The 25,539-nt window shown below is 42.1% G+C and overlaps 1 protein-coding gene across 1 annotated transcript in view; it reads right to left on the bottom strand.

The window, feature by feature from the left end:
- rims3 (regulating synaptic membrane exocytosis 3) overlaps positions 1-25,539 on the bottom strand; it is an 81,435-nt gene that overhangs the window by 53,113 nt on the left and 2,783 nt on the right. The window contains exon 2 of the mRNA XM_067361476.1: positions 13,147-13,435. Within this exon, the coding sequence (XP_067217577.1) occupies positions 13,147-13,396 (250 nt within the window). The 5' untranslated portion in view covers positions 13,397-13,435. The remainder of the gene's footprint in view (positions 1-13,146; positions 13,436-25,539) is intronic.

The following is a 25,539-nucleotide window of genomic DNA, read 5'->3' as shown; positions in this document are numbered from 1 at the left end:
AGAATGTTTAGGAGAACAAACAGTTTTTCCTTTTCCAAATTTTTAAATAAATCTTGCAAAATCTTGTTTATTGGTTAAAAAGTGTGTCATTCCCAAATAACACGTAGAACATCAGTAAGAACAGCTACATTTGCTTCAAGGTCACTTAATTTATGTGTTGATTCAGGTCATCGTAGTTTACCGTGGTGAATGCGTTGTAGAAACGTTACACTATACACTATAAAAGTTATGGTAACTTAATCCATTTGAGGAAATCGAATGCCTTAAACCATTTAAGTTTTAAAACCAATAAGTATGAGTACTGTAAACTCATATACATTAAAGGGATAGTTCACCCAAAAATGAAAATTTGATGTTTATCTGCTTACCCCCAGCGCATTCAAGATGTAGGTGACTTTGTTTCGTCAGTAGAACACAAATGATGATTTTTAACTCCAACCATTGCGGTTCCTTTCTGTCCATTATGCGGCAGCTTCCATGACTTTCCATTCCTTTCTGATCTCCGCGCTTGAGATCGGGAGAACATGGAAAAACCCCTAGCCGTTCAGATTTGTATCTGTATCCAGACAGACGGGAGGAGGAAGTGAGAGTGAGATGGGTGATCGATTGAAAACACCGTTGCGTTTGCAATCAATCCCCCAGCTACATAGGGTGATTTTTATCTACCCTCTCCTCTTCTTCTTTCACCCTACACATGCATATAAATATTTATATATATATATATATATATATATATATATATATATAAACATATATATATATATATATATATATATATATATAAACATATATCATGCTCAGATGCTTCTTATGGACAGACTGATGGTTAGGCCCATAGTGATTATTTCTGTCGGCCCGCTATTTTCTGTTTGATAATGAGAGGATCTTTTAGACTTAAAAGAACCTTAGATTCCATCCTTTCACTTAAAAAGGAGCATTAGGAGTCTTCAGTCTTTGAGCCACAGGAGGGTCTATATCTTATGTGCTTAAAATAAGACCTTATTTTCCTGTATAGTTTTCTGAGCATGTAGTCAGGAAAAAGTAAGGGGTTATTGGGCAAACTGAAGTTGATAGGCTGGCTAGTATATATTGTGCAGGCCACAAAATGGCCGCCTCTTAGCCACCTGTTGTTTAGAGTAGCTTCTGCTGTTTTCTAGAGTAGTTTGAGTTAGCACTCCTTACACCAAGAAGGCCCGTAACTTAGCGGCCAGGCTAGAGCTAGGTTAGGTGTGTTATTTACATATAACCCTATGTATACTACCCCTTGTCAGGTTGTATAGTTCCTAGTTCTGGCTTCCTCCCGAGGGAGTTGTTAGGCCGTATGCCCATTATCCCCTTGTTTTGTAGGTGCAATTGTTGAGTTTAACAGCTAGGTTGTAGACTGTTTTTAGACTAACTGATGCTGTTATCTCAGGTGGTAGGCCCTTATCTCTAGCTTCCCACAGCTATCGTTGGGTTAGAGCTGGTTGCCTGTAGCTTGGTTCCCTTAATTTCACGAGCTGAAGCCACGTGTCATTGGAATGGTAGGCCCCAACAGGCCTCCTTTCTAGTTCACATGTTGGTGCAGTTTGTGTTTTTACTCTCAATAGGCTGAACGGCACTTGTTGCTGAGATTGGCCCCGCGGGGCCTCCTTTTTAGTTGACTTGTTGGCAGGATGCCTGGGAATCCGAGAACCTATACCACCATCGGCCACGCCCCACCCTGATGGATACGCCCTAATCAGACCTGTTCACGTGGGGTGGCAGCGGTTTATGTATTTCTTCTGAGGAGGTTTCTATATTAAATACATGGCCTTTGGGTGGTCTGGTTATGACAGCCACTTGTTGATGCCATATGTTTACTAAGGTAGGCCTCCTTTAGGCCTCCGGTGTAGCATTTGGAGTTCAGCTACGTACTTCTCTCGCTGTGAGAGTTTATGGTGTTTTAACGAGTACTTTGAGTGGCTAGCCCCTCAGGGTGTATGCTGTGGTGAAACCTTACTGAGGTTAGGTTAAACTACATCCATCTCCTTGAGTCTGATCTGTATTCTAGCTGAGCTAATGGCCACCTAGCTTGTAGGGTGGATCTATTATATGCTCCTAAAAAAGGCCACTGGACTTATGCCATATGTCTATGAGGTTTCTAGGCCCTGAGGGGCGGCCTTTTTGAACATATTGGTATATGTTGGTGTATATTTCTCTCAGAAAAACCTTTATATACGCTTCCGGTTGGCCAGGGGCCCAGATGGTAACTTAACCTCCTTCGAGTCGGTTATTTATCGTTTTGGTGCCTGAGAACAGTGCCACGAGCTGAGCTAACGCCACGTGTCTGCTGAGGTCAGAGGCCTGATTAGGCCTTCCTTGATGCGTGTTGGCGTACGTTGTACTCCTCTTGCTTTAAGAGTAAAAGGTGCTTTTACTGAGTGCACTGCTCATTGGATTGTGTTAGGTGGATTGTCATTTTCACAGCCTCGTTTGCTGCTTTCAAAGTCCCTATCTGCCCCAAATGGCAAGATAGATATTCAGAGTGGCCCCTCAAGGCCACTTTCTGAGTGTACTTCTGTTTCACGCATTACTACTATCATGTTGTAGGCCCCTCTTCGGCCTCCATGATTATGTGCCCATTGCATGGTGTACCTGTTAGGTGAGCTTGGTACTTCCCTTTTGGGTTATGTACGTAATAGTGCTTAGCTCCCTAAGCTGATCATGGTGGTAGGCCTTAATCAGCCCTAAGATTCAGCCCTAGGCTGGTTTGTGCTCCCCTGTATGAACAGGTGTTTAGCGCACAGCTTCCTCAGTGCGTTAATTAAGTGCTGAGTAGATCCTAGGATGAGTGGATTATATTCCCCTCATAGCACTCAGCTGAGTTCTGCTCTCCAGGATGCCCTTCTCTACGCGTGGGTCTGAGTTGCTCCTGCCATTCTGCAGTCACTCTTACCTTCTATGAAGAATGCGTTATGGAGATTCTGTACTCAGACAGGGTTGGCCAGGACTAAGTTTGTCCTATGACAGACCAGGTTGGCCTCCCTGATGGCATTGGGGGTGACTTCGTTCCCCTCTAGTGACTGGACGGGGTTCCCTTCGGTTCCCTGGCCTCATTCCCTTAAAGAAACCACTTTGTCTGCGGAAAAGTTGGTCACAGATGCCTCTAGCGGCCTTAGTAGGCCTTCTCTCTCTGGAAGGCCTTCTGTAGGCTCAGTTTGGGCTGTTGGCCATAGGGAATGCTGTCACTGACAGCCTGGTGTGACCCGAGGGTGAGTTGCTAAGCGTTTCCTTTCGAAACTGCTTGATGTTTGTCAGCCATATTATTTGGCATGCACTCTCCTCAAGCATGGTGACGTGGGTATATCGTTCCCCATTGCGTAATCAATGCAGAGCGAGTTCCCTTTCGAAAGGGAACGTCTCAGGTTACGTATGTGACCATAGTTTCCTGAGAACCAGGGAACGAGACTCTGCTTTTCCTTGCCATGCTTCGGGCTTCCTGCCTGCAGAACAGTCCCTCAAGACGATAGATGCTGACTGTTTCTCCAGGCTCTCCTTTATACTTCCGGGACTTGTGTGTGTCATCATTGCAATTTAAATTCCCATTCAACATCCTGTGGTTCATGGCCAGTTCAATTCAATCTAACACTCATAAATGGAAAATGAGCCAGTTCTTAAAATCAGAATTTTTCCTGAATCCTGCAATAGACGGTCAACAGCAAAGCTCATTACAAGTGTCATTACAAACTGGCAGTTTGATTTGTCTGGCAGGTTCTTCTTTGTTTGCCAAGACTGCTCACATGGCTACACTGCAGCACTCGCTTGTTGGACTGTGTTAACAATTGTGGGCTGCTGCTGACCCTTATAGAGAGAGAGAGCATTACTCCTTGGCACAGAGTCTGTAATTACCCCACAGGAGTACAATTACACCAGAGGAAAGGAAAAATAAGAAGGTATAAAAAGAAAGGAAGAGCAGTGGGCTGTGGACAACAGTAACATCCTTAGATTCTAATCTAGGTTGGTGAAATCCACAGCTTGACTTTTTCAAACAAACGGAATTGAGATGCAGGTTTATTCATGGGAGAAGCCAAGGTTATGCTGTATTACTCATCCACACATCTAGTCATCCATGAGTCATGCAGGGTGATGGGAAGGTTAGCCTGTTCAATGCTTGACTAAGAGCAGGGCATGATCTTCACATGCTGTGCTGACAAACACATATCTTTAATATCCTACAGCCACAAATAAACACACACAAAGACCAGATGAAGCAAAGCAAATGAAAGGGCTTCCCTGTATGGCAGCATCTATTAAAAAAAATTGATGACTAAATTCATATACTTCCTGAAGAAAATGTGGATGGTGCTTGACTGTTCTGAAGAGCAGGTTGTTCTCAGTGGTTCTTAATACACTGGTATGCCGTTGCTGGTGTATACTGGATGGTTACTAGGCTGTTTCTAGTAGGGCTGCACCATTAAAGGTGCAGTAGGTGATCTGGAAAATGCTAACATTAGCCTGCTAGCATTAAAAGCATACAATCCCACTCTCCCTGCATATCTCCGTCCAAAGCTACACCTTCTCCAAAACACTGAATGCACGCACGCACGCACGCGCACACACACACATGCATACACACACACACACACACACACACACACACACAGCTGCTCTCAGCAATGCGTCACAAGAGAATAAGCATAAGCTTATTGTTTTGATTCGGTAGAAACTGTAAAAGGTGGCTGCTGTTTGATTGCGGTGCTTTCTGAAAAGATGTGAACAGGGTGTGCGAGGGTATGTAAAAACATATGCTGACAGGCAGGTAGGACATCTTATTATTTCATTCGGACCGAATATAAAGATTGGATGAATATTTTAGGGTCCTATGCCTTCCACAGACGATATTTATGAAAATACATTTACACCATTTAACATAGTGATTGCTATTAGGATATGAGACTTTCAACCAGTATAACAAAAAATGTTTCTATAGAGAGTCACCTATTGCACCTTTAATTTAAATAAAATCACAACTGTGATATGGCTTGGTACAATGATTTAATTTAAAAAAAAATGTAAAAGAAGCTTTAAAGTCGCCATGAAATCAAAATGGACAATTCTTATTTTTTTTACAGAATGTTGCAGTGCTTATTATAGATGATTTATCCTTGCATTACTTTTAAAAAATACATATGGCATCATAATCTTTAAATCTTCATAATCTTCTCTCCCTCAAAATGACGTCTATTCTGTTCATGACGTATGGGACTAAATATCTTCCACAACTGACTGCAAACTGGCATTCAGATCTGCATATTCAGATTTGTATATAGTTATCAACACCAAACGTCATACAAATCAGTCAATTCCCGAAAGACTAAATCAAATTCCACCCAACATTTTTTCATTCCACAGGAAACCTGGGTTCCCTTTCGTGGGAACTATCGACGCTACGTCGAATGACGTGATGGGAACCCTCTATATTTTGTGTTCGTGAAGCACCTCTGTATCCAACCAATGAAGAGACGTGACGTCAGAGGCGGGTGACGTCACGGATCAGGAAGCTATAAAGCGCACCTGAACACCAAGCACGCCAGCTTCTGTTGTCTTCAGCAAGCGCTCTCTGTATCTTGTGTGTCTTATTTGGTGTTGTTTGTCTTATTACATATAAACAAGTCAAGATCTCTTCGTCTGAGGACAAGAGTATCTCACACCAATCCATATATTTATATATAAAAAAGACACGTATTATGGCGAGAAACAGCAGTGAAATGGGAGTGAGCCCAGGCAGCTCTCGAGGGAGCGTCTGTGTGCACTGTAAAAACTCGCTCTCAGGACACTGCTGCAGTGTTCCCCGCGGATCGGGTCCCGCTTCTGCTGAGGCAGGGCGGATGCTCCGTTCATGGGGTTCACAAATGGATCTGACAGAGGGATTAGAGACGGGCGCGCCTTTTCTCTGCCCTCACCAGCCAGGTTCAGCGCCGTCTCCCAGGTGGAAGCACGCTCTGCGGTTTCTTCCCCCGGGTTGAGGCACCGATACTCACATGTCCAGCTCTGAGGAGGTGGATATTGTGATATCGATCTGAGGATCGCCACCTCACAGTCACACACACATATCGTGTTTCAAAATCACACGTTTATAACAAATCAATCGTGAACAGCAGTTTGATTTTTCCCCCTGTGCTACACTACAAAGCGAGTTGGGATACACAAGATTTATGTGTTGTTTGCTGGGAGTGGAGCGTGCACGTCAGCTCACAACTGACAGTGACCGTGTTCATTCATAAAAATGTCCCGAAGAAAAGTATGCACTAGCGGGAGTTTTGTAGCTCCACTCCTGTTGGCTTTATTCTCGAGGGAATAAAAGTCTATTGCAAAGCTCGAATCTCGCGCTTGCCGAGGCAGCGCGTGGATTGAGTTTTCATTAAAGAATATAGCTCAGATCTCGCGCTTGCCGAGGCAGCGCGTGGATTGAGTTTTCATTAAAGAATATAGCTCAGATCTCGCGCTTGCCGAGGCAGCGCGTAGACTGAGTTTTCATTAAAGAATATATGGCTCGGATCTCGCGTTGCCGAGGCAGCGCGTAGACTGAGTTTTCATTAAAGAATATATGGCTCGGATCTCGCGTTGCCGAGGCAGCGCGTAGATTAAGTCTGCAAGAATGAAAATACGGCTCGGGTCTTGCGTTTGCCGAGGCTGCGCATATATCACGTGTCCGTAATTATGCATGTGTGTGTATGTGTATGTATATATTAAGGGATCTGAGTAGACGGGAGTTCCCTTTCTCTATTTCCCTAAAATACCTTGCGAATTATTACGAGCTATAATTCTTTTTTGTATTCTAAATATATTCAGTCTGTTCAAAAATATAAGAACTGGCTGCATTTAATTTGAGGATTAAATGAAATATTGAATACATTAAATTCTGAGGAATTTAAAAGCCTCCGGACTAGGATGGATCTGAGGACCGTCATTATCTCTCGGAAGGCTTCAAAGAAGAGGTCCTGACATAGTGCAGGATCTCTCGAGGGCAGCCCCCTCCGGGGGGGTTCGGATATCGGGTCCTCCTCGGTGCCCTCAGGGGACCGTTCTGTCAACCCTGCCACCAAGCGTGAGTCAGGGCACAGCAGTTTCCACCGATCCTCCGAGGAGAGTCGGCCAGCACGTGATTCGTCTGTCTGCCGGTGCGCCGCGTCAGATAGACGAGCCAAGTGCTCAAAAAACACCAGAGACCAGTCTCGAGAGACTGGTTCCCTTAGTAGAATATTTGGAAGAGTGGAAAAATCCCGAATGTTTCGAAGTGGGTGCTGCTCATGATAGAACAGGGCTACAGAATTCAGTTTGGTTCACGACCGCCCAAGTTCAATGGGGTGCTTCCTACGGTGGTAACCCCAGAGCAGTCTCTGATGATGGAGCAAGAAGTAACGACGCTTTTGCAAAAAGGGGCTATAGAAAGGGTTTCCCCTCCCAGCAAAATGTCGGGCTTTTACAGCCGCTACTTCATTGTTCCGAAGAAGGATGGAGGGTTGCGTCCGATCATAGATTTACGTGTGCTAAATCGATCCATAAAGAAGCTGAAGCTCAAAATGCTTACACTCAGACAGATCATCCCTCAGATCAGGTCCGAGGACTGGTTTGTAGCGACAGATCTGAAAGACGCATACTTTCATGTATCCATCCATCCTTCACACAGGAAGTTCCTCAGGTTTGCTTTCGGGGGCGAAGCTTACCAACACAGGGTTCTTCCGTTCGGCCTATCCCTCTCACCCCGCACGTTCACGAAGCGCGTGGATGCAGCGCTGGCTCCGCTGAGACTCCAGGGCATCCGCGTGCTGAACTATATCGACGATTGGTTGATATTAGCTCAAACAGAACAACTGGCAGTTCAACATCGAGATGTTGTCCTGTCGCACATGAAGTGGCTTGGGCTGAGGCTCAACGCCAAAAAGAGTGTGCTGGTCCCGAGTCAGGTTGCAAACTACTTAGGTGTAATCTGGGATTCCACCACGATGCAGGCGCAGTTGTCCCCTGCTCGTTTGAGTTCCATTCTCGGGGCCGTGAAAGGGGTGAAGTCACTCACTGTAAAACAGTTTCAGAGACTGGTGGGTCTGATGGCAGCTGCGTCCAACGTTATTACTTTTGGCCTTCTGCACATGAGACCCCTACAGTGGTGGCTCAGGACCAAGGGGTTTTCCCCGAGGGGAAATCCTTTTCGCATGATCAAAGTCACGCGGCGATGCCTTCGTGCTCTGGTCATGTGGAAAGAGCCTTGGTTAATAACCCAGGGACCCGTGCTGGGGACTTCTGGTCGTCGTGTAATGCTTACGACAGATGCTTTCCTCACGGGCTGGGGAGCGGTCATGGGTGGCCGCTCAGCTCAGGGTCTGTGGGAGGACCATCAGCGCTCCTGGCACATAAATCGGCTGGAGATGATGGCGGTGTCTCTAGCACTGAAACACTTCCTCCCAGACCTGAGGGGCCACCACATGTTGGTCCATACGGACAACATGACGGTGGTCTCTTATGACCAGTCACTCACTGTAAAACAGTTTCAGAGACTGTTGGGTCTTATGGCAGCTGCGTCCAACGTTATTACTTTTGGCCTTCTGCACATGAGACCCCTACAGTGGTGGCTCAGGACCAAGGGGTTTTCCCCGAGGGGAAATCCTTTTTCGCATGATCAAAGTCACGCGGCGATGCCTTCGTGCTCTGGTCATGTGGAAAAAGCCTTGGTTCCTGTCCCAGAACCCATGTTGGGGACTTCTCGTCGTCGCGTAATGCTTACGACGGATGCTTCCCTCACTGGCTGGGGGGCGATCATGAGTGGTCGCTCGGCTCAGGGTCTCTGGGAGGACCATCAGTGCTCCTGGCACATAAATCGGCTGGAGATGATGGCGGTGTTTCTTGCATTAAAACACTTCCTCCCAGACCTGAGAGATCACCATGGGTTGGGCCGCACGGACAACACTGCGGTGGTCTCATACATCAACCATCAGGGGGGCTTGCGGTCTCGCCTGTTATTCAGGCTGGCCAGTCGCATCCTCCTCTGGTCCCAGGGAAAGCTCCTCTCGCTGAGAGCAGCTTACATCCCCGGGCGGTTGAACGTGGGAGCGGACGCCCTGTCGAGGCAGGGCGCGAGACCGGGGGAATGGAAACTCCACACTGAGGTGGTGGAGTTGATATGGAAAACTTTCGGTCGAGCTCAAGTCGATCTATTTGCCACAGAGGAATCAGCTCAGTGCCCTCTGTGGTACTCACTTCAGCACCCAGCACCTCTAGGGCTGGATGCCATGCTACAGACGTGGCCGAGGCTACGTCTGTATGTGTTCCCCCAGTCTCAATGCTCCTGGGAGTTCTGGAGAAGGTTCGCCAGGAGAAGGTCGACCTAATATTGGTGGCCCCGTACTGGCCGACCAGAATATGGTTTTCGGACATAATGTCTCTACTTCAAGGCTCTCCCTTAGAGCTTCCTCTCAGGCAGGATCTCCTGTCTCAAGCGGGCGGCACGATTCTCTATCCCCGCCCAGAAATGTGGAAACTGTGGGCCTGGCCCCTGAGTGGGGCAAGGCTCATAGGAACTGGTCTCTCAACCGAGGTTGTAGAGACCATCCTTCACTCCAGAGCTCCCTCCACGAGGAAGTTGTACTTATGTAAATGGAAATTGTTCTCTGTGTGGTGTGAACAGCATAATTTGGACCCGGTCCATTCTTCTGTCTTTGACATGCTTCAGTTCCTTCAGGAAAAGTTTTCGGAAGGTTTAACCCCTTCCACGCTGAAAGCATATGTGGCCGCTATTTCGGCTCATCATATCCCTGTAGGGGGCTCCTCGCTGGGTCGAGACCCCTAGTAGTACGCTTCCTCCGCGGTGCACTCAGGTTGAGACCTGTGGTGCGCACAAAGACCCCGACCTGGGACCTCACTATTGTGCTCCAAGGGCTGGCTGAGGCTCCCTTCGAGCCAATAGAGGAGGTGTCAGACAAGTTCTTGACACTTAAAACTATCTTTCTCTTGCCGTCTCTTCTTTGAAGAGAATTGGTGATTTACAAGCGCTGTCAGTCGCTCCATCTTGTCTTTAGTTTGCGCCTGGTATGGTGAAAGCCTTTCTGCATACCAGGCCGGGCTATGTTCCGAAGGTTCCGACGAGGGTCCCAGGTCCCATTGTACTCGAGGCTTTCTGCCCGCCTCCTTTTACGAGTTCGGATCAGGAAAGAAAGTGGATAAGCAAGTGGGTGGTCGAGGCCATCTCACTTGCATATGAGACAGTGGGATGTCCGTGTCCCTTAGTGGTGCGCGCTCATTCCACGAGAGGTATGGCCGCGTCCAGAGCTCTCTTATCTGGAGTCTCCATGGACGACATTTGTGGTGCGGCTGGATGGTCATCCCAGCACACCTTCATCAGATTTTATAATCTTAATCTTAATATCACTTCGGGGGCCAGGGTCCTACAAGATAGCAGCCAGGCACTCGGAGACACGGCGTAGTTGGGATTGCGTTCCCATCACGTCATTCGACGTAGCGTCGATAGTTCCCACGAAAGGGAACGTCTCGGGTTACGAGTGTAACCCCTGTTCCCTGAGTAAGGGAACGAGACGCTACGTCACGTGGCCGTATCTCCTGCATACCTGGTGCGCTTGCTTCAGACATTTTACAGAAGCTGGCGTGCTTTGTGTTCAGGTGTGCTTTATAGCTTCCTGATCCGTGACGTCACCCGCCTCTGACGTCACGTCTCTTCATTGGTTGGATACAGAGGTGCTTCACGAACACAAAATATAGAGGGTTCCCATCACGTCATTCGACGTAGCGTCTCGTTCCCTTACTCAGGGAACAGGGGTTACACTCGTAACCCGAGACGTTTTTTAATCTTATTTTAAATTGCAATTTTTATCAGAGAAATGGCAATTTAATTTTTTTCCCCAAATCGTGCAGCTCTAGTTTCTAGTTGATTGCTGACTCAAATCAAAAGAGTCCAACCCAAAGTCTCTATGATATTCAATTATTTGTTTAAATATATTGATCTGGAAACTATTTTTCCAAGTACATCATTCAGAATTATCATCCAGAATTATCCACAATCATTCAGAATTATCATTAAATACCTGCAGAACACAATGAAGCTCCAATATACTAATGTAATTAATGAAAGTGGGCATAAGGGTAACACTGTGCACTAACAAGTCAGCTGAAACACACACACACACACAATGTGGAAGAAAAGGAAACAAGGCGAGCAACATAACATCTTGTACTATTCAAAAAATATTTAACATACAACAGAAAGCATATAAATGAAAAAAATAAATAAATAAATAAAAATTCACAATGAAACCTTAATTGTAAAAATGCTGTTTACCTGCCCAAAACATCTCCCTTATATATACAATATACTGTGCAAGGTATATTGATAAATATAAAAATAAAGTTACAACCATAATTAATTTTTCAAAATGTTTTTGCATTTGCTTCGACAGAGAATCAAAAATAGACAAGTTTTGCAAGAACAATTTGATCCAGCGCATGTGAATTCACGGTGACCAGAATATGACAAAAGAACTGAGAAGACAAAAATAGGAAGATGTGCACAAATGCAGGGTGCAGAGTATGAAAGGCATATGGGCCCTTCAGGACACTAGTATCGCAAGAGTGGCCCAAATTACAATTGGAAATATTTTGAAATAATTTTTTTTTTTATATATATACAGAAACACACTTTAACCATTAAAGTGTAGTAAAATAGATGTCAAATCTAAATTATGGAAAGAGATAAGTGAACTCATTACATCAAAATACAGTGTACATTATGTTAATGATGCAAAGAATATCATGAAGAATGAAAAGGAGCAATTAAAAGCAGGTGCTCAAAAGTGGAATTGTAAAAAACATAAAAAGTAGGGATGAAGACCATGTTCTATTGTTGCCCTCCTGTGTAGGGTTGCACCAGCCATTCGTAAGTTCTTTCGTAAATTTGAACATGAAGTCCACACTAGAGGCTTATTAACTACTAGCTAGACTAACGCTCTACTTTATTCAGTTGCACCATTTCCTAAGGCAGAACGTAGCTAGTGGGTCGTAAGCTTTCCGTAAAGTAATGCATAGTCGCATAATATGATGTTTACCCTCAATGATCCAATAGCAGCCTTCAAATACGTGAGTGTCACTACTAGCTTGTGTCTGTTGATGCAGTGTGTATATCGGCCTTAAGCCCGGAACCAGCAAGCCGACGGTTGGTAGTCGGCCAGTCTTTGTTCGTCTGCCGACTAAGTTTTCTCAGTGTGTTCTGGACCGTCGGCTAAAGTTGGTCCTTGTCTGCTTTTTTTTAACTTTATTTATTATATATAAATTATAAATTAATTTATTGTTTCCATGGCAAAGCGTCATGCTTGTCACGTCACACACCGTAGCTACAATAAACACTGTATGACAGATGTAACACTTTTATTTTGTTTCTCCTTTTTTTTTTTTTTTAAATATTCACAAACTTGCTTACCATGTCATCAAGTATCTGATATTCCGATTCTCAAATATGTATAAGTGAGTGTGTTTTGTCGTTTAAAAACATTAATAAATGATCTTGATCTATAAAGCGAGATGGGCGCCGCAATGTTTGTTTGCGCAGCTGTTCAGCGAGCCCTGTCAGTCGGATTTATAGCACGTGAATTCATCAATTTCTCCCGAAATCCATGTAAGTAAATGGTTGGTGATCTGGGAGAAAACAGAGTAAACTTTATAGTTACTTATACTATGTGTGTCTGATATGAATAAAACACGTAGGCAAAATATATTTGAATTGATTGTTACTGCTGTTTCCATAGACATCAGTATGTACTTTACAAACTCTAAACGTATGGTGGTTTTACTAATTCACACGGGGCGCCGGCGTTAGCGCTTCTCATTTACTTTGAATGGGTGACGTCATGCGTCTGACGTCTGACAGGACTTGGTAACCTTGTGAAACTTAGTAAATGTGAAACTGGACAGTCAACTAAGGATAAGAAAGTTCAGCAGACGTGAAGGAAAGCGGAAGGAAAAGAACTGAAGAATGACCATGCAGAAATGAAAAACTATGCCATGAAATTGTTCAGGCCGTGACAGTGAGAGCACAAAGAGGCAAAGGAAACAACAAGCATACTATCTGACAGAGAACAGCAGGGTAGTTGGAGTAACCAGACGAGAGTATTCAAAGCTGCCAACCTTGCTGGTTAAGCTGCAGTGTGCTCTTGCTCCACTGTGACAGACCCACAATAGCCACCATCTTGGCTCCCAGGCTAGAGCGACGTTTCTTGTTTCCGACCAGGCCTGTGGCATCGGGCCCCGTGCTGCTGGGGCTTTTCTCCAAGCTGTACATGGCCCCACTTATGCTGGAACTGCGAACCACGTTGCGGGCTGTCACTGCACTCATCCCTCCTGGGCTGGGTACATCCACTGAGCTGCTGAGCATCATGGTCCCACACAAGCCTATAGGCACAGGGCTGGACTGAGGCTGGGAGGAAGACAGTGGGAGAAAAGTTAGACAGAACAATTCAATTATGAAACAATGTGTTTTTTAAAATCTGGTTTGACATCAGTGACATCAAACGTCAAATCTTAAGATCAAAATTTACTCTATTTTCAGTGGCTGTGCGAAAACAAACTTCAATTTCTTCTCTTCCTTGTCAGTCTCCTACGCTGTTGACGTTGTAAACACAGTGCAGCACTTCCGGGTTCTAAGTCAGAACGCCAACTCGGTACTGGCAGACGCTGTTTTTTTTTATTATATTTTAACAATGTCTTTAGTACTTTTCTGGGCCTTGAAAGTGGTAATTAAATTGCTGTCTATGGAGGGGTCAGAGAGCTCTTGGATTTCCTCAAAAAAATAGATAAATGATGAATCCGGAGATGAATGAAGGTCTTATGGGTGTGGAGCTATATGAGGATGAGTATTTAATGACAGAATTTTCATTTTTGGGTGAAGTAACCCTTAAATAATACACAATACCTAAACTTGACAACTTCCTTACTAACTATTGATAAGCAGATTATTAAAGGTACAATATGTAAAATTTTTGCAGTAAAATATCCAAAAACCACTAGGCTAGTGTTATATATTTTGTCCAGCTGATTACAAACAGTATCTCTAATGTTTTCAACTACTTGTAAATCATGAGAAAATTCCCATTCTAAACAGTGACACGGGGCAGTGCAGTCGCCTGTCAATGACGCCAGTTACCTTTGTTACCGCCTTTACTCACGTAGAAACCACATGACAACAGTGCCGTGGACAAATGCAGAAGTAGAGTCTAGCGTCCAGCAAACCACTAGCTTGCTTCAAGCAGTTCCTTATTTACTTCTTGCACGTTTTATGGTGGATTGTGTTACTTATTTATGGAACATAATTACTGTTTACCATCTGCCGCTGGTTCTGTCGACAAGGACAGCTCCCGTAAACTCATGACCGGAAAAGCGGAAGCGGCGCCGGCGACTGTGTCATAATAAAAGTCCCGCTGCTCGTGAGGCGTGTGTTGATCAATCGCTCCAGCTCCTCGTTCAGCTTCCGCAACACTCGGTCCTGCTCTGCTTCATACTACAGTAACGTTAATAATCGCATCGAGTTCTTCCAGACTCCAATCCCTATTCTTTTGCACCGTCCGTTGAGATGGAGACCACATGTCCCAAGTTTCCGCTCTAAAACTTGGCGTCATCAAACTACGCCTTTGTTTTGAATAGGCTTCTAGCGACCTCTAGCGGAAAAAAATATCACAAATTGTACCTTTAAGGCAAAAGTCATAGTTAATAGTTAGTTAAAAGAGAGAACTGGACCCTAATCTAAAGTGTGACCCAATTTATGTTTTTAAACATCTACTAGTAAATGTTGAAATTAACATTAACCGACATTAATAAATGCTGCAGACATATTGTTCAGTCTTAGTTCATGTTAACTAATATAGTTAAGTAATGAAACCTTATTGGAAAGTGTTACCAAATTATATAACTACATAATTTTAAAACATAAAAACATAAAATATAATAAATGTGTTTAAATCAACACTAAGATTTGTACTTCATTTAAATTGGCACACATATTTTTCTCATATGGTTTGGCTCTGTGTATAAGGACATGGAATACTCTGACTCACATGTGCAGAATGATGCTGGCCTCATAAATTATTTAGAACAAGGACTGGGATGACATCTAAAAGTGCGAGGGGGGCTGACAAACAAAATCAGTCTACTCCAAGAGAAAAGGCCATTCCCACAATGCAATGCGACACAGGTTTGCAGCCTTAAGTTAAGTTGCTTGGCGAATTAGAGCTGTGAATGAAAAAAGTGCAGGCTAATCCATGTGCGATCTTCTCTGTGAACAGCCTGCATGTTTGTTTTCTGCGCTCTCATTCTCTTTCTCTCGCTCCCCTTCTCGGTGCTTTGATCTGCGCTTCCTCATATCAGCTGAAGTGTTTCTGGGTCTGTGGCAGTCGTCCCTCTTGGAAATGAATCAGCCTGCCTCCCTGAGTGATAATAATCATAATTTAGAGCTGGATCTGGACTAACACTCCTTTGAAATGAAAATGAAATGAAAAGAAAGCAGGGTAAGTCTTTATCATAGTAATCAGATTGATTTTGATGCGTGTACATGGGGTCTGAATGGCTCGGAGAGATGAGCGAAGAACAATGGGCTGAAATGTGGCAGCACAGCCGATCAAAGAGACCTGTGGCCCTCAGCTGCTTTGTCCATCATCGTGACCTGAGCTCTAAACTGTGGGCGCTGATAAGTACAGACAGATTAAGAGGGCACCTTTTATCAAACGTCTCACTGCACAGACTGTAGCAAGACATCACCCGTGCCGACCCATGCCTTTCAGACAAAGCGTGACTCTTTTGGGGTCAACTAGAGGTGATTGAAGTGGGTCCCGTTTATTTACAGTGACCTGACAGGGCTTAATAGAGCAGGAACTGGTGTGTCGCTGTATTCTCTCAATCACAATTTTTTTGCACAGACACACTGCCAATGCTGAGGAAAGACCCAATGCCTTATATGGCCCAGTTCCATGTGTTGCCAACAAAGAAAAGGCAGAAAAATAGCCCTTAAACCCCTTAAACCTGCTGGTTTTAAACCAGGAACAATAACGTCAGAGGTGTAAAGTGTAAAGTGTGAAATCACAAAACAAAAATAGATTGCAAAAAGCTACATTGATCCATTAGAATATATACTAGAAGTGTATTTTGGGTAAAACAACCATCTAACTGCAATTAGATACTATTTACACTAAGTTAGAATAGCATATTTTCTTAGCAATAGATTCTATTTACACTAAGTGAAAATAGCAATATTTTCTATTTACACTAAGTGACAATAGCAGCATTTTCTCAGCGATATGCTATTTACACTAAGTGTAAATAGAATATCGAATCCACCCTTTGCGAGCTTGGCAAAAGGTGGATTCGAACCTGGGTCGATCACGTTAAAAGCCTGGTTTGCGAGCCTTACTCGCTACTGCTGCACCACTGAAGACCAACCAGAAGTTGGTGGGTTGAGCTAGTGTAAATAGCGTTTGCAAACAAGGGACGGTATTTGCACTTAATGTAAATAGACACTCGGTTTAAGATAACGTACCACCAACATTACATCTAAACCTACCTGATAGTGTTAACAAAAGCAAATGTGACATAAAAAGCATTCGTAATCTTGCCATTTTAGCTTGTTTTTGTCTTTGAGCTCTTTTATCTAGTCATGTTTAACACGATTGTTACGCCAGAAAAGCAAAACATATGGAGCTCGTTAAGCGATGCAAAGTCCTAAATGTATTTGTTTATAAATCATGCACTTTCGTAAAAAGTGTTTTGAGATCATAACATAATATTGTGCAAGTTGACGTGAAAACAAGTCTTTATTGATCCATAATCTGACACTGTAATCATAACTGTTCATGAAAACAATTAAAAGTGCTTGCTGTTTTGCTGCCTCTAGTTAAATTTCTGTTGGAAATTGCAGTGATATGTACGTATTGGTACTTATTTTGCATTTTGCAAAAATGTTCCCCGGGTTGGCTATGTTATTCCATGAAATCAGGTCAGCTTGGAATTTTAGTTGTTATATAGTTAACTTAACAGCCATAAAGTTGCTGAATTAACACTTTAAAACCAAGACCATGGACCATGATGCACCATGTGTGTATATGTTTTGTAGTAGCCTAATCAATCATGTCATCATTTATGTGTCTAAAACGTCAGTTTAAAAACTTGAATGTAAATGCAGGGGCATTGCTTGACCCTTTTTACTGGGGCATGAGCCAGTGAAGGCTGTTTTTCTGCATTGATGAAAGGCTACAAACGTCCTGTGTAAAAGGATACAGGTCTCAAGATGTGTTGCACTGTTACCATTTGAGTCAAAACATATAGCCTACCCATTTAGAATAATTCATGCCCTGCTGAAAAGACCTACACTAATCTGACATAAACCAACTTGGAAATTTATGCCGGTGTCAGATAATTTTTTCAAAGAGTGTTTTAACAATTTTGTAGACTTCAGCAGTACTTCAGAAGATTCAGAAGTAGATCAACGGTGAAGCAGACACAAAGATGACCCTTTCCAGGCACGCTCAATCATTCTCAGCAGAGGAGCCCAATTCTCAGAAAAGTGAAGAGGTCGTCATTATTCACCGGAGAAAACGGGCCGGCCCATCCATCACTGGCCCGTTAACCCACTTCTCTATACAGGAATTTCTTAATTTGGACCTGTGCTCAACACATTATCTCCTTATGGTTCTTTTTATGGGTTGAAGAGATAAGATGAATTATATGACCTCTTTGGGGTGACGTTGACAAAAATCTCAGCCATCTGGGCTCTTTTTGATTTTAAAACCAAGACACTCTTTGCTCACTAGAGAAACAAATATCATGATTTCTTAAGATGTTTTAGTTAAAGCACTGTTTGGCCATTGAGTCCTTACCAATTGCTTTTCACTGAGCCGTCAGGGTGAGCGTGGAACACATTAGTAACCAATTAATCAAATTACAGTTAATAGAGATAATTGCTTTTGGCCTTGTCAATTTCTGGGCAATGGATACATGTAATTATTGTTATTAATCAGTCCACTGGATGAGGGAAAAAATATTTTTTTTATTGAAAACAAAGGATACGTTTTAAGGTTTGACAGCACAAGGAAGGGTCTTTGGAGCTGTCACCACAACATTTCACGATTAATGCACACTAGAGCTGGCCGATATGATGGTATATCACGCGACGCTAAAAACAAATCGGTAGATTCTGCTGTACCATTAATACAATGAAAATATTGATTATAAGTGGGTAGAAATGTTTTAAATTATTTACACATAAGAGCAACAAAGAGAAATGGAGTGTTCAAATATAGAGGCTGCATCTGAAACCTTAGGCAGATGACTTGTTGTTTCGATGCCCAATCAAGCAATGACTTTGCAGGCAGTGTTTGTGCACAAAAGCTTGTGGAACTACAAAATACAAAAAAGTTGGTAAAAAAAAAAATGCACATTTACACACAAACTTACTACCACAACTTTCACAACTTTGCTATATATTTATTTTTTAGCTCAACTTTCATGGAATCGGACACACGGGATTGTGAGATATCATTGACAGTGAAGGATACATCTGTGCTGCTTTCAAAAATCAATCAGATGAAGGTATCTGAGTAGACAGGATGTTGCATGAGCACTGGATTCAGATGTGCCATGTTGCCTTCCTTTCTGCAGATGCAGCATTTTCTAGATTTTCGAATGCAGTGAGTGTGAAATATCGCAAATAAGTTGAGTTTACATTTGTGGTTGCTAAGCAACACTGCAACTTGCTGTATTCAAACAGAATACAATTGATCACCACAAATGTTATTATTTGCTATTTAACAATAGGCTTCCACTGATACTCAATCTGAATCTATGTCAGGGTTATGTTTAGTTTCATTGTGTTTTGGTTTTGTTTTCCATGTTCTCATTTTGCCTGTTTTCCCGGGCTTTGTTAGTTTCCATAGTTACGCATTAATTCTACACCTGTTCTTAGTTCTGTCAATTACCCTGTGTGTTTTTAAGCTTTTAGTTTTCTTTATCAATTGTTCGGTCTCGTTTATTTGTTTGCTAGTTTACCAAGTTTACATTATTGCTCCAGAGTGTTAAGAATCTTGAAGACTATTTTGCTTTATACTCCATCTCGTTGCACATGCTGCAGACCACGAGTTACAAAATTTAAACATACTAACAGTCCTGGAGCAGGATCAACAAACCCTCAAGAGCCCAAGTCTGCCGCAATGCCAGAGCCAGAGCAGACGCCTGAGCCTATCATTGCCCTGGAGCCCAAGCCCAACGAAGAGTCTGACCAGGTGCGTGAGCCGGCAACATAGTCCATCCCAGTGGGTGTGCTTGTGGAGTATCAGGGCATAGAGGGAAGCTCCACATTATTTACCTGTATTATCTGTTTTATTTGATTAGGAAATAGAAGAGGGAATTCCACAAAGTCTCCCATGACCGCTGGTCCTGCCCAGCTCCCAGTCTCCTGTATCTCACCTTGGCAAATGGATCCCCTGGCTCAACCCACAGCTCCACCGAGGGCTCCATCAGGCTCTACCTTCTGTCCGACTCCGCTGTGGTCCTCAGACTCACTGGCTGCACTTCAGTCTTCCTTCACCCTGGCTCCACCTCGACCGCTCGTCACTGCAGCTTCGTTTTGGCCTCAAGGACCTATGGTTTCACCTGGTCATTGTGTTTCCTTAGCTCTGTCTGGGTCTCCAACTCTCCTAGCTCCATCTGACTCCACCCCAGCTTCTCCCACTATCAGATCTGCCATGGGCCTTCGCCCTGGCTGTGCTTGGGGTCTTCAGCTGTCTTCTCCATCTACCATCTCCTGCCTGGCTCCTCTCTCTGTTGTCTCCTCCATGGTATCTCCCTCTGTCAGCTCCTTCCAGTGTCTGTCTGTCTTTAGCTCTTCGACCACCAACACAACCCCTCACCCACCCTCCTCTGTTGGACTATAAAAAGTGGTTACGGCACAAGGATTGGGCCTTCCCGGAGGGGGTGTAGCGTCAGGGTTATGTTTGTTTAGATTCACTGTCTTTTGGTTCCATTTTCCCTGTTCTCATTTTGCCTGTGTTCCCAGTCATTGTTAATTTCCATAGTTACTTGTTAGTTCCACACCTGTTCTTAGTTCTGTTAATTACTCTGTGTGTATTATTTTCTCGTTTATGTTTATGTGGCTTGCTAGTTCCATATGTTTTCCCTTATGGCTCCAGAGAGTTAAGAATCTTGAATAAAAGATATTTTGCTTTATACTCCATATCGGTGTGGATGCTGCAGACCATTCGTTACAATTTAAAGCAGAACAATTAATTAATTTATCTAATTTCACATTATTTTAAAATTATTATTTTATTTTAATTTTGTTATTTTAGCCTTTGTTTTTCTCAAGTGTTATAAAATGTGAGATAGTTCATTTGTTATGAACACCTTTTGCTTTGAGTCCAACTAGTTATAAATAAAAAAGGGAAAATAATCAAATATGAAAAATGCTTTAAACTATTAATTCATCCGATTATCCAAAAACAGTATTTACTACATGCTATCCAAAAACAGTCTTTACCACATGGCTATTTACTATATTTACTATTGGATTTGATTTCCCGACAAAACTAACTATGTTGTGAAATATAAAAATCACAGTTACACTTTATTTTATGGTCCCCTTTAGACATTCTGTTGACTAACATTGCACCTACATCAACTCTCAGACTGTTAGGAGTAGGGTTAGGCTTAGTAAAATAAGTTGATATGCTTGCAAAGCTACTTATAAACAGTAGAATGTCTGTTGAGGGCCATCAAAATAAAGTATAAGCAGATATTAACCAGTCTAATACTCTACTAAAAGTCTAATACTCTACTAATAATGAGAGTTAGATAACATGTAGGTGCAGTCTTACTTATAGTCAAAAGGGGACCATCAAAATAAAGTGTTACCAAAATCACAGCATGAAATAAGATTTTGGTAAACTGCCCAGCACTAACACACATAAAGATTGTTCTGTTGCCTCTTTTTCCATTACTGTATGTGTAATGGACAGAATTTGCCATTTTGTGTTCCAAGTCACACTTAGCCAGTGATTTCAGGCTAGGTCGCTTCTATATCACACTTGAAGGTGAGAGAAGAGAGAGGCAGAGGATGTGCGAACACCAAATTCAAACACAGAGTCCTCTACATGCTGTCTGTAGGGCTTCTATCATTGCACAAGCTATGCCTTGTCACGGCATGAGTAATGCTACAGTCACGCTCACTTACACACACATACACAAAGCTTGGACTGCAGCAACCCTCAACACTCTCTCAATTAACACACCATTAGTTGTGTGTGTGAGAGAGAATCAAAGGACTACAAATCTAGATGATACTGGTTGCTTGCTAATTCTGTACCAACATTTGAACATTTTGAATAGGCTAACATGAAATATTGCACACTCAATCAAGTTGAAATAGTTCACATCCAGCAAAATTTTCCATGAAATGATCATTTATACAGCTACATATATGTGAAGTGATAATTTGGACCAATGGGATTTCATTGTGCTACCAGATGTAAGAGACCAACAAAATCTTGGTCGTCCCTTGTGGTAGTTGTGGTTGCTTAGGTAAAACACTCAAATCAAGATGGAAGAGAGAGCTTTAATCGCTTCACGCCTGGTTAGGACACAGTTTTGGAAGAGAGGTAGAGAACAGGAAACAGATAAAAGAGAGGCTCTGAAGGTACATTAAATCCACAAGGTCCAGAGATGCAAAGAACAAAAAAAAGAAAGATGTTCAGGACATTTTGTGAAAGTGAAAACCCAATCCCGTCTGTAGCAGCACATGTGCAAATGAGCACACTGAATGGTCCTTCCGTGTTTCTTTTCTTGTCCTGTCATCCTACGTTTCTGCTTTCCTCCCTCACTGCTTCCTTTCTTAGCCTTCTTCCAAATCTCTCATTTCTTATTATTTAACTGTGGTGCTGACACAGTTATTGAAGAGAATGGGTAGGAGTTGCATATAAACTCTATTTTTTCGGTCCATTGTTTTAACCTATTTGTCCTTAATTAACCTATACTTTTTGTAACTTGCATTATGCATTGTTTATTTCTTTTTATTTCATGTCTGATGTGAGTTATTAAATTCATATAAATTGAGAGTTAAACCAAAAATTTCCCTGTTGCGCTCACATCTAGCATCATTTGGAGCATCTCGCGCATGACACAATGTTCTAAAAATGTGGTGCTAAAGTTCAAATAAGTTTAACTTTTAAACAAATGGATATAGACCGTGCACTTTTTATCATTACACTGACCTGCATCTTGCGTTTTTAACATCAAAAAAGTTCTGTGTGAAACGGCCCTTAACGATCTTACGTCTTGTGTTCTCATACTACGCCATCATCATCCATCAAAGTTCAATTCCAATACTCAAGAACGCAAGTAAAGAGGAAACATGTAGCTGGATGTGTTATTGATATTGAGGATGCCTTGAATGCAGACAGAATCGAACCATTAAAAACACAAGAAGATGCTGCAGGCGCATGCCGTACGGAAGCCTGTAAGACTTAAAGGTGCCCTAGAACCAGTTTTTACAAGATGTAATATAAGTCTAAGGTGTCTTCTGCATGTGTCTGTGAAGTTTCAGCTCAAAATACCCCATAGATTTTTTTAAAATAAATTTTTTTAACTGCCTATTTTGGGGCATCATTAACTATGCACCGATTCACGCTGCGGCCCCTTTAAATCGCATGCTCCCTGCTCCCTCGAGCTCTCGTCTATAATACAGTGCGTTTACAAAGTTCACACAGCTAATATACCGTCAAATGGATCTTTACAAGATGTTCGTCATGCATGCTGCATGCATGCGTTGGATCATGTGGGTATAGTATTTATTTTGATGTTTACATTTGATTCTGAATGAGTCTGAGGCTGTACTTCGTGGCTAAAGCTAACATTACACACTGTTGGAGAGATTTATAAAGAATGAAGCTATGTTTATGCATTATACAGACTGCAAGTGTTTAAAAATGAAAATAGCGACGGCTCTCTTGTCTCCATGAATACAGTAAGAAACGATTGTAACTTTAACCACATTTAACAGTACATTAGCAACATGCTAACGAAACATTTAGAAAGACAATTTACAAATATCACTAAAAATATCATGTCAGTTATTATTGCTCCATCTGCCATTTTTCACTATTGTTCTTGTTTGCTAACCTAGTCTGATGATTCAGCTGTGCACAGATCCAGACGTTAATACTGGCTGCCCTTGTCTTATGCCTTGAACATGGGCTGGCATATGCAAATATTGGGGTCATACATATTATTGATCCCAATTGTTACGTAACAGTTGGTGTTATGTTGAGATTCGCCTGTTCTTCGGAGGTCTTTTAAACAAATGAGATTTACACAAGAAGGAGGAATAAATGGTGTTTGAGACTCACTGTATCTCATTTCCATGTACTGAACTCTTGTTATTCAACTATGCCAAGGTAAATTTAATTTTTGATTCTAGGGCACCTTTAAAGTCCCACTGTAGCCAATTTTATCCCTTAAAACTCATTTTGATCACCAAATTACATATTTAAACGTTTTTGTTTTCCTGTGAAAATGCCTTAAAATAGCTTGAATGTAACTCTACACCCGTCTTATTTAATATACATGGATCTATGAATATAATAGCTTGCCCCGCCTCCACTCACTCGCAAGAGCTCAGACGAGATCCACTCTGTCAACTTACTGAGGTAAATGCTGCACAATGGTATCGCTTTTTACAATGTCAGAAACATAACGGTAATTAATATGAATAGCGTTTTGCGTGACTAGGTTATCAAACAGCTAATAATGTGTTGCTATTGTTACACAAACCATATTCACATTCACCAGTCAGACAGCTGCCTTCTAACAATCAGTGTCCTTAAAAACGCTTTGAACAACTCAGAACATCAGTGGAGAAAGGCATATAGTTCATCATAACATCGTAATATGCAGCATACACCTGCCATATTGCTAAATCTAACCGATTTTTCATATCAACAAAAAATATAATGGGAGAACCTTCTTTTGAGACTCTGTGTCGTCAGTTAATGATATGCTAAAGCCCGCCGGCATGTTGACGTGATTGGTCACAAGGTAGTTTGTGACGTCACAGACACCAGAGATTTCAATCTGCGAGTTTGAGAAAATACAATTTCAATGCAGTTTAAAGGAGAAAATACTCAGCATTGGTGTTGACTTATGAATTTCCACATGGTTTGTATTAAAACATGCTCAAAACATCAGACAGACATATGAACAACCATAAAAAACTTGACTTTCACCACAGGGGGACTTTAAACTGTTCTTTCTCACTTCTCAATCGCAAATACGTGACGGCTCATGAAAGTAAACATTTGTTCTTTTGTTTTGCCTTATTTTAAGAATCTTAACATTGACAAAGCATAAGTAACATTAAACATCATTTTCACAAGTACACACGGTAAAACAATATAAAATACTATTAAAATACTGTCTATAATAATATGAAATAAATGTTTTAATAGGTTATGACATTTGTTTTTGATGTTATATTTATTGTGCACTGGCCGCTACTTATAATATGCTGGGATGGTCAGTTGAGCAACAATATCGTAGCACATCTCAATTAATACAAAGATGCGCTCTTTGTCCTTGCGTACTTCTGAGTTCTTTCTTTCAAGGTAGCTTGGCAAGACCGGTCTCCACTAGAACGCAAGTCCGTTCTTTGCGTTCTTGGAATAGAGAAACAGCCCTTGTTTCTATTGCCATCTAGTCTGTTTCCATAGCTACCCTTGATAATCTACATGACAACAAATCACCTTCACCTGTTTCTCATTAGCCCACTGTCATCTAGTGTATTTAAACTCTCAGTTACCTTCTGTTAATTGTTTTGTGTTACCGTTTCATGCTGGTGTTTGTCTCTGATGATTCCTGAAGTTTATTAAATGTGAGTTCATCATTCTTCTGCGTCAAGCCCATCTGTTTGGATTATCACATCAAGTCAGGGTGTGACAATTACACTTTATGATAGTTTGAAGTATATTTGGAACTATAGACTGTATAGCTCTGGCTATGTGAGACTATAGTTTGAATTAAACCCTTTTCTTTGCATGACATTGACATTACAGTACAGAATGGCTCTTTCGGCATTATCCTGAATATTGTATAAGCATTTATTTCACATGTCACTGAATGGAAGAAAGGCTTTCGGGGCGCACGTAAACGTCACATCCACTTGATTTTCCTGGCAAAAACATCCTGAGTCCTTCACATAAAAGTCACAGGCTTGCATAGGCAACCTAGGAAGTTGTTTCATTACAAGCTGTTCACACATTGCCAATAAAAAACAATTAGTACATGAAAATTAATGAATACATTTAATAATGGTAAATGAAAACCATAATAATTTATTCACTTTCCTCTCTCTCATCCTCTTCTTCATCTCATTTTCTCTTTTTGCCTGTTTTCCAGTGTGTGATGAAGTGAATTCTCTCGTCGAAGAACATGTAAGCACACAGCTGATTTACACTGATTTACACTTGTCTATCTCTCACACTCTCACTTTTGCAC

Source organism: Chanodichthys erythropterus, chromosome 15 (assembly GCF_024489055.1).
Source record: "Chanodichthys erythropterus isolate Z2021 chromosome 15, ASM2448905v1, whole genome shotgun sequence".
Lineage (NCBI taxonomy): Eukaryota > Metazoa > Chordata > Actinopteri > Cypriniformes > Xenocyprididae > Chanodichthys > Chanodichthys erythropterus.
This window is presented reverse-complemented; position numbering and strand designations above follow the sequence as displayed.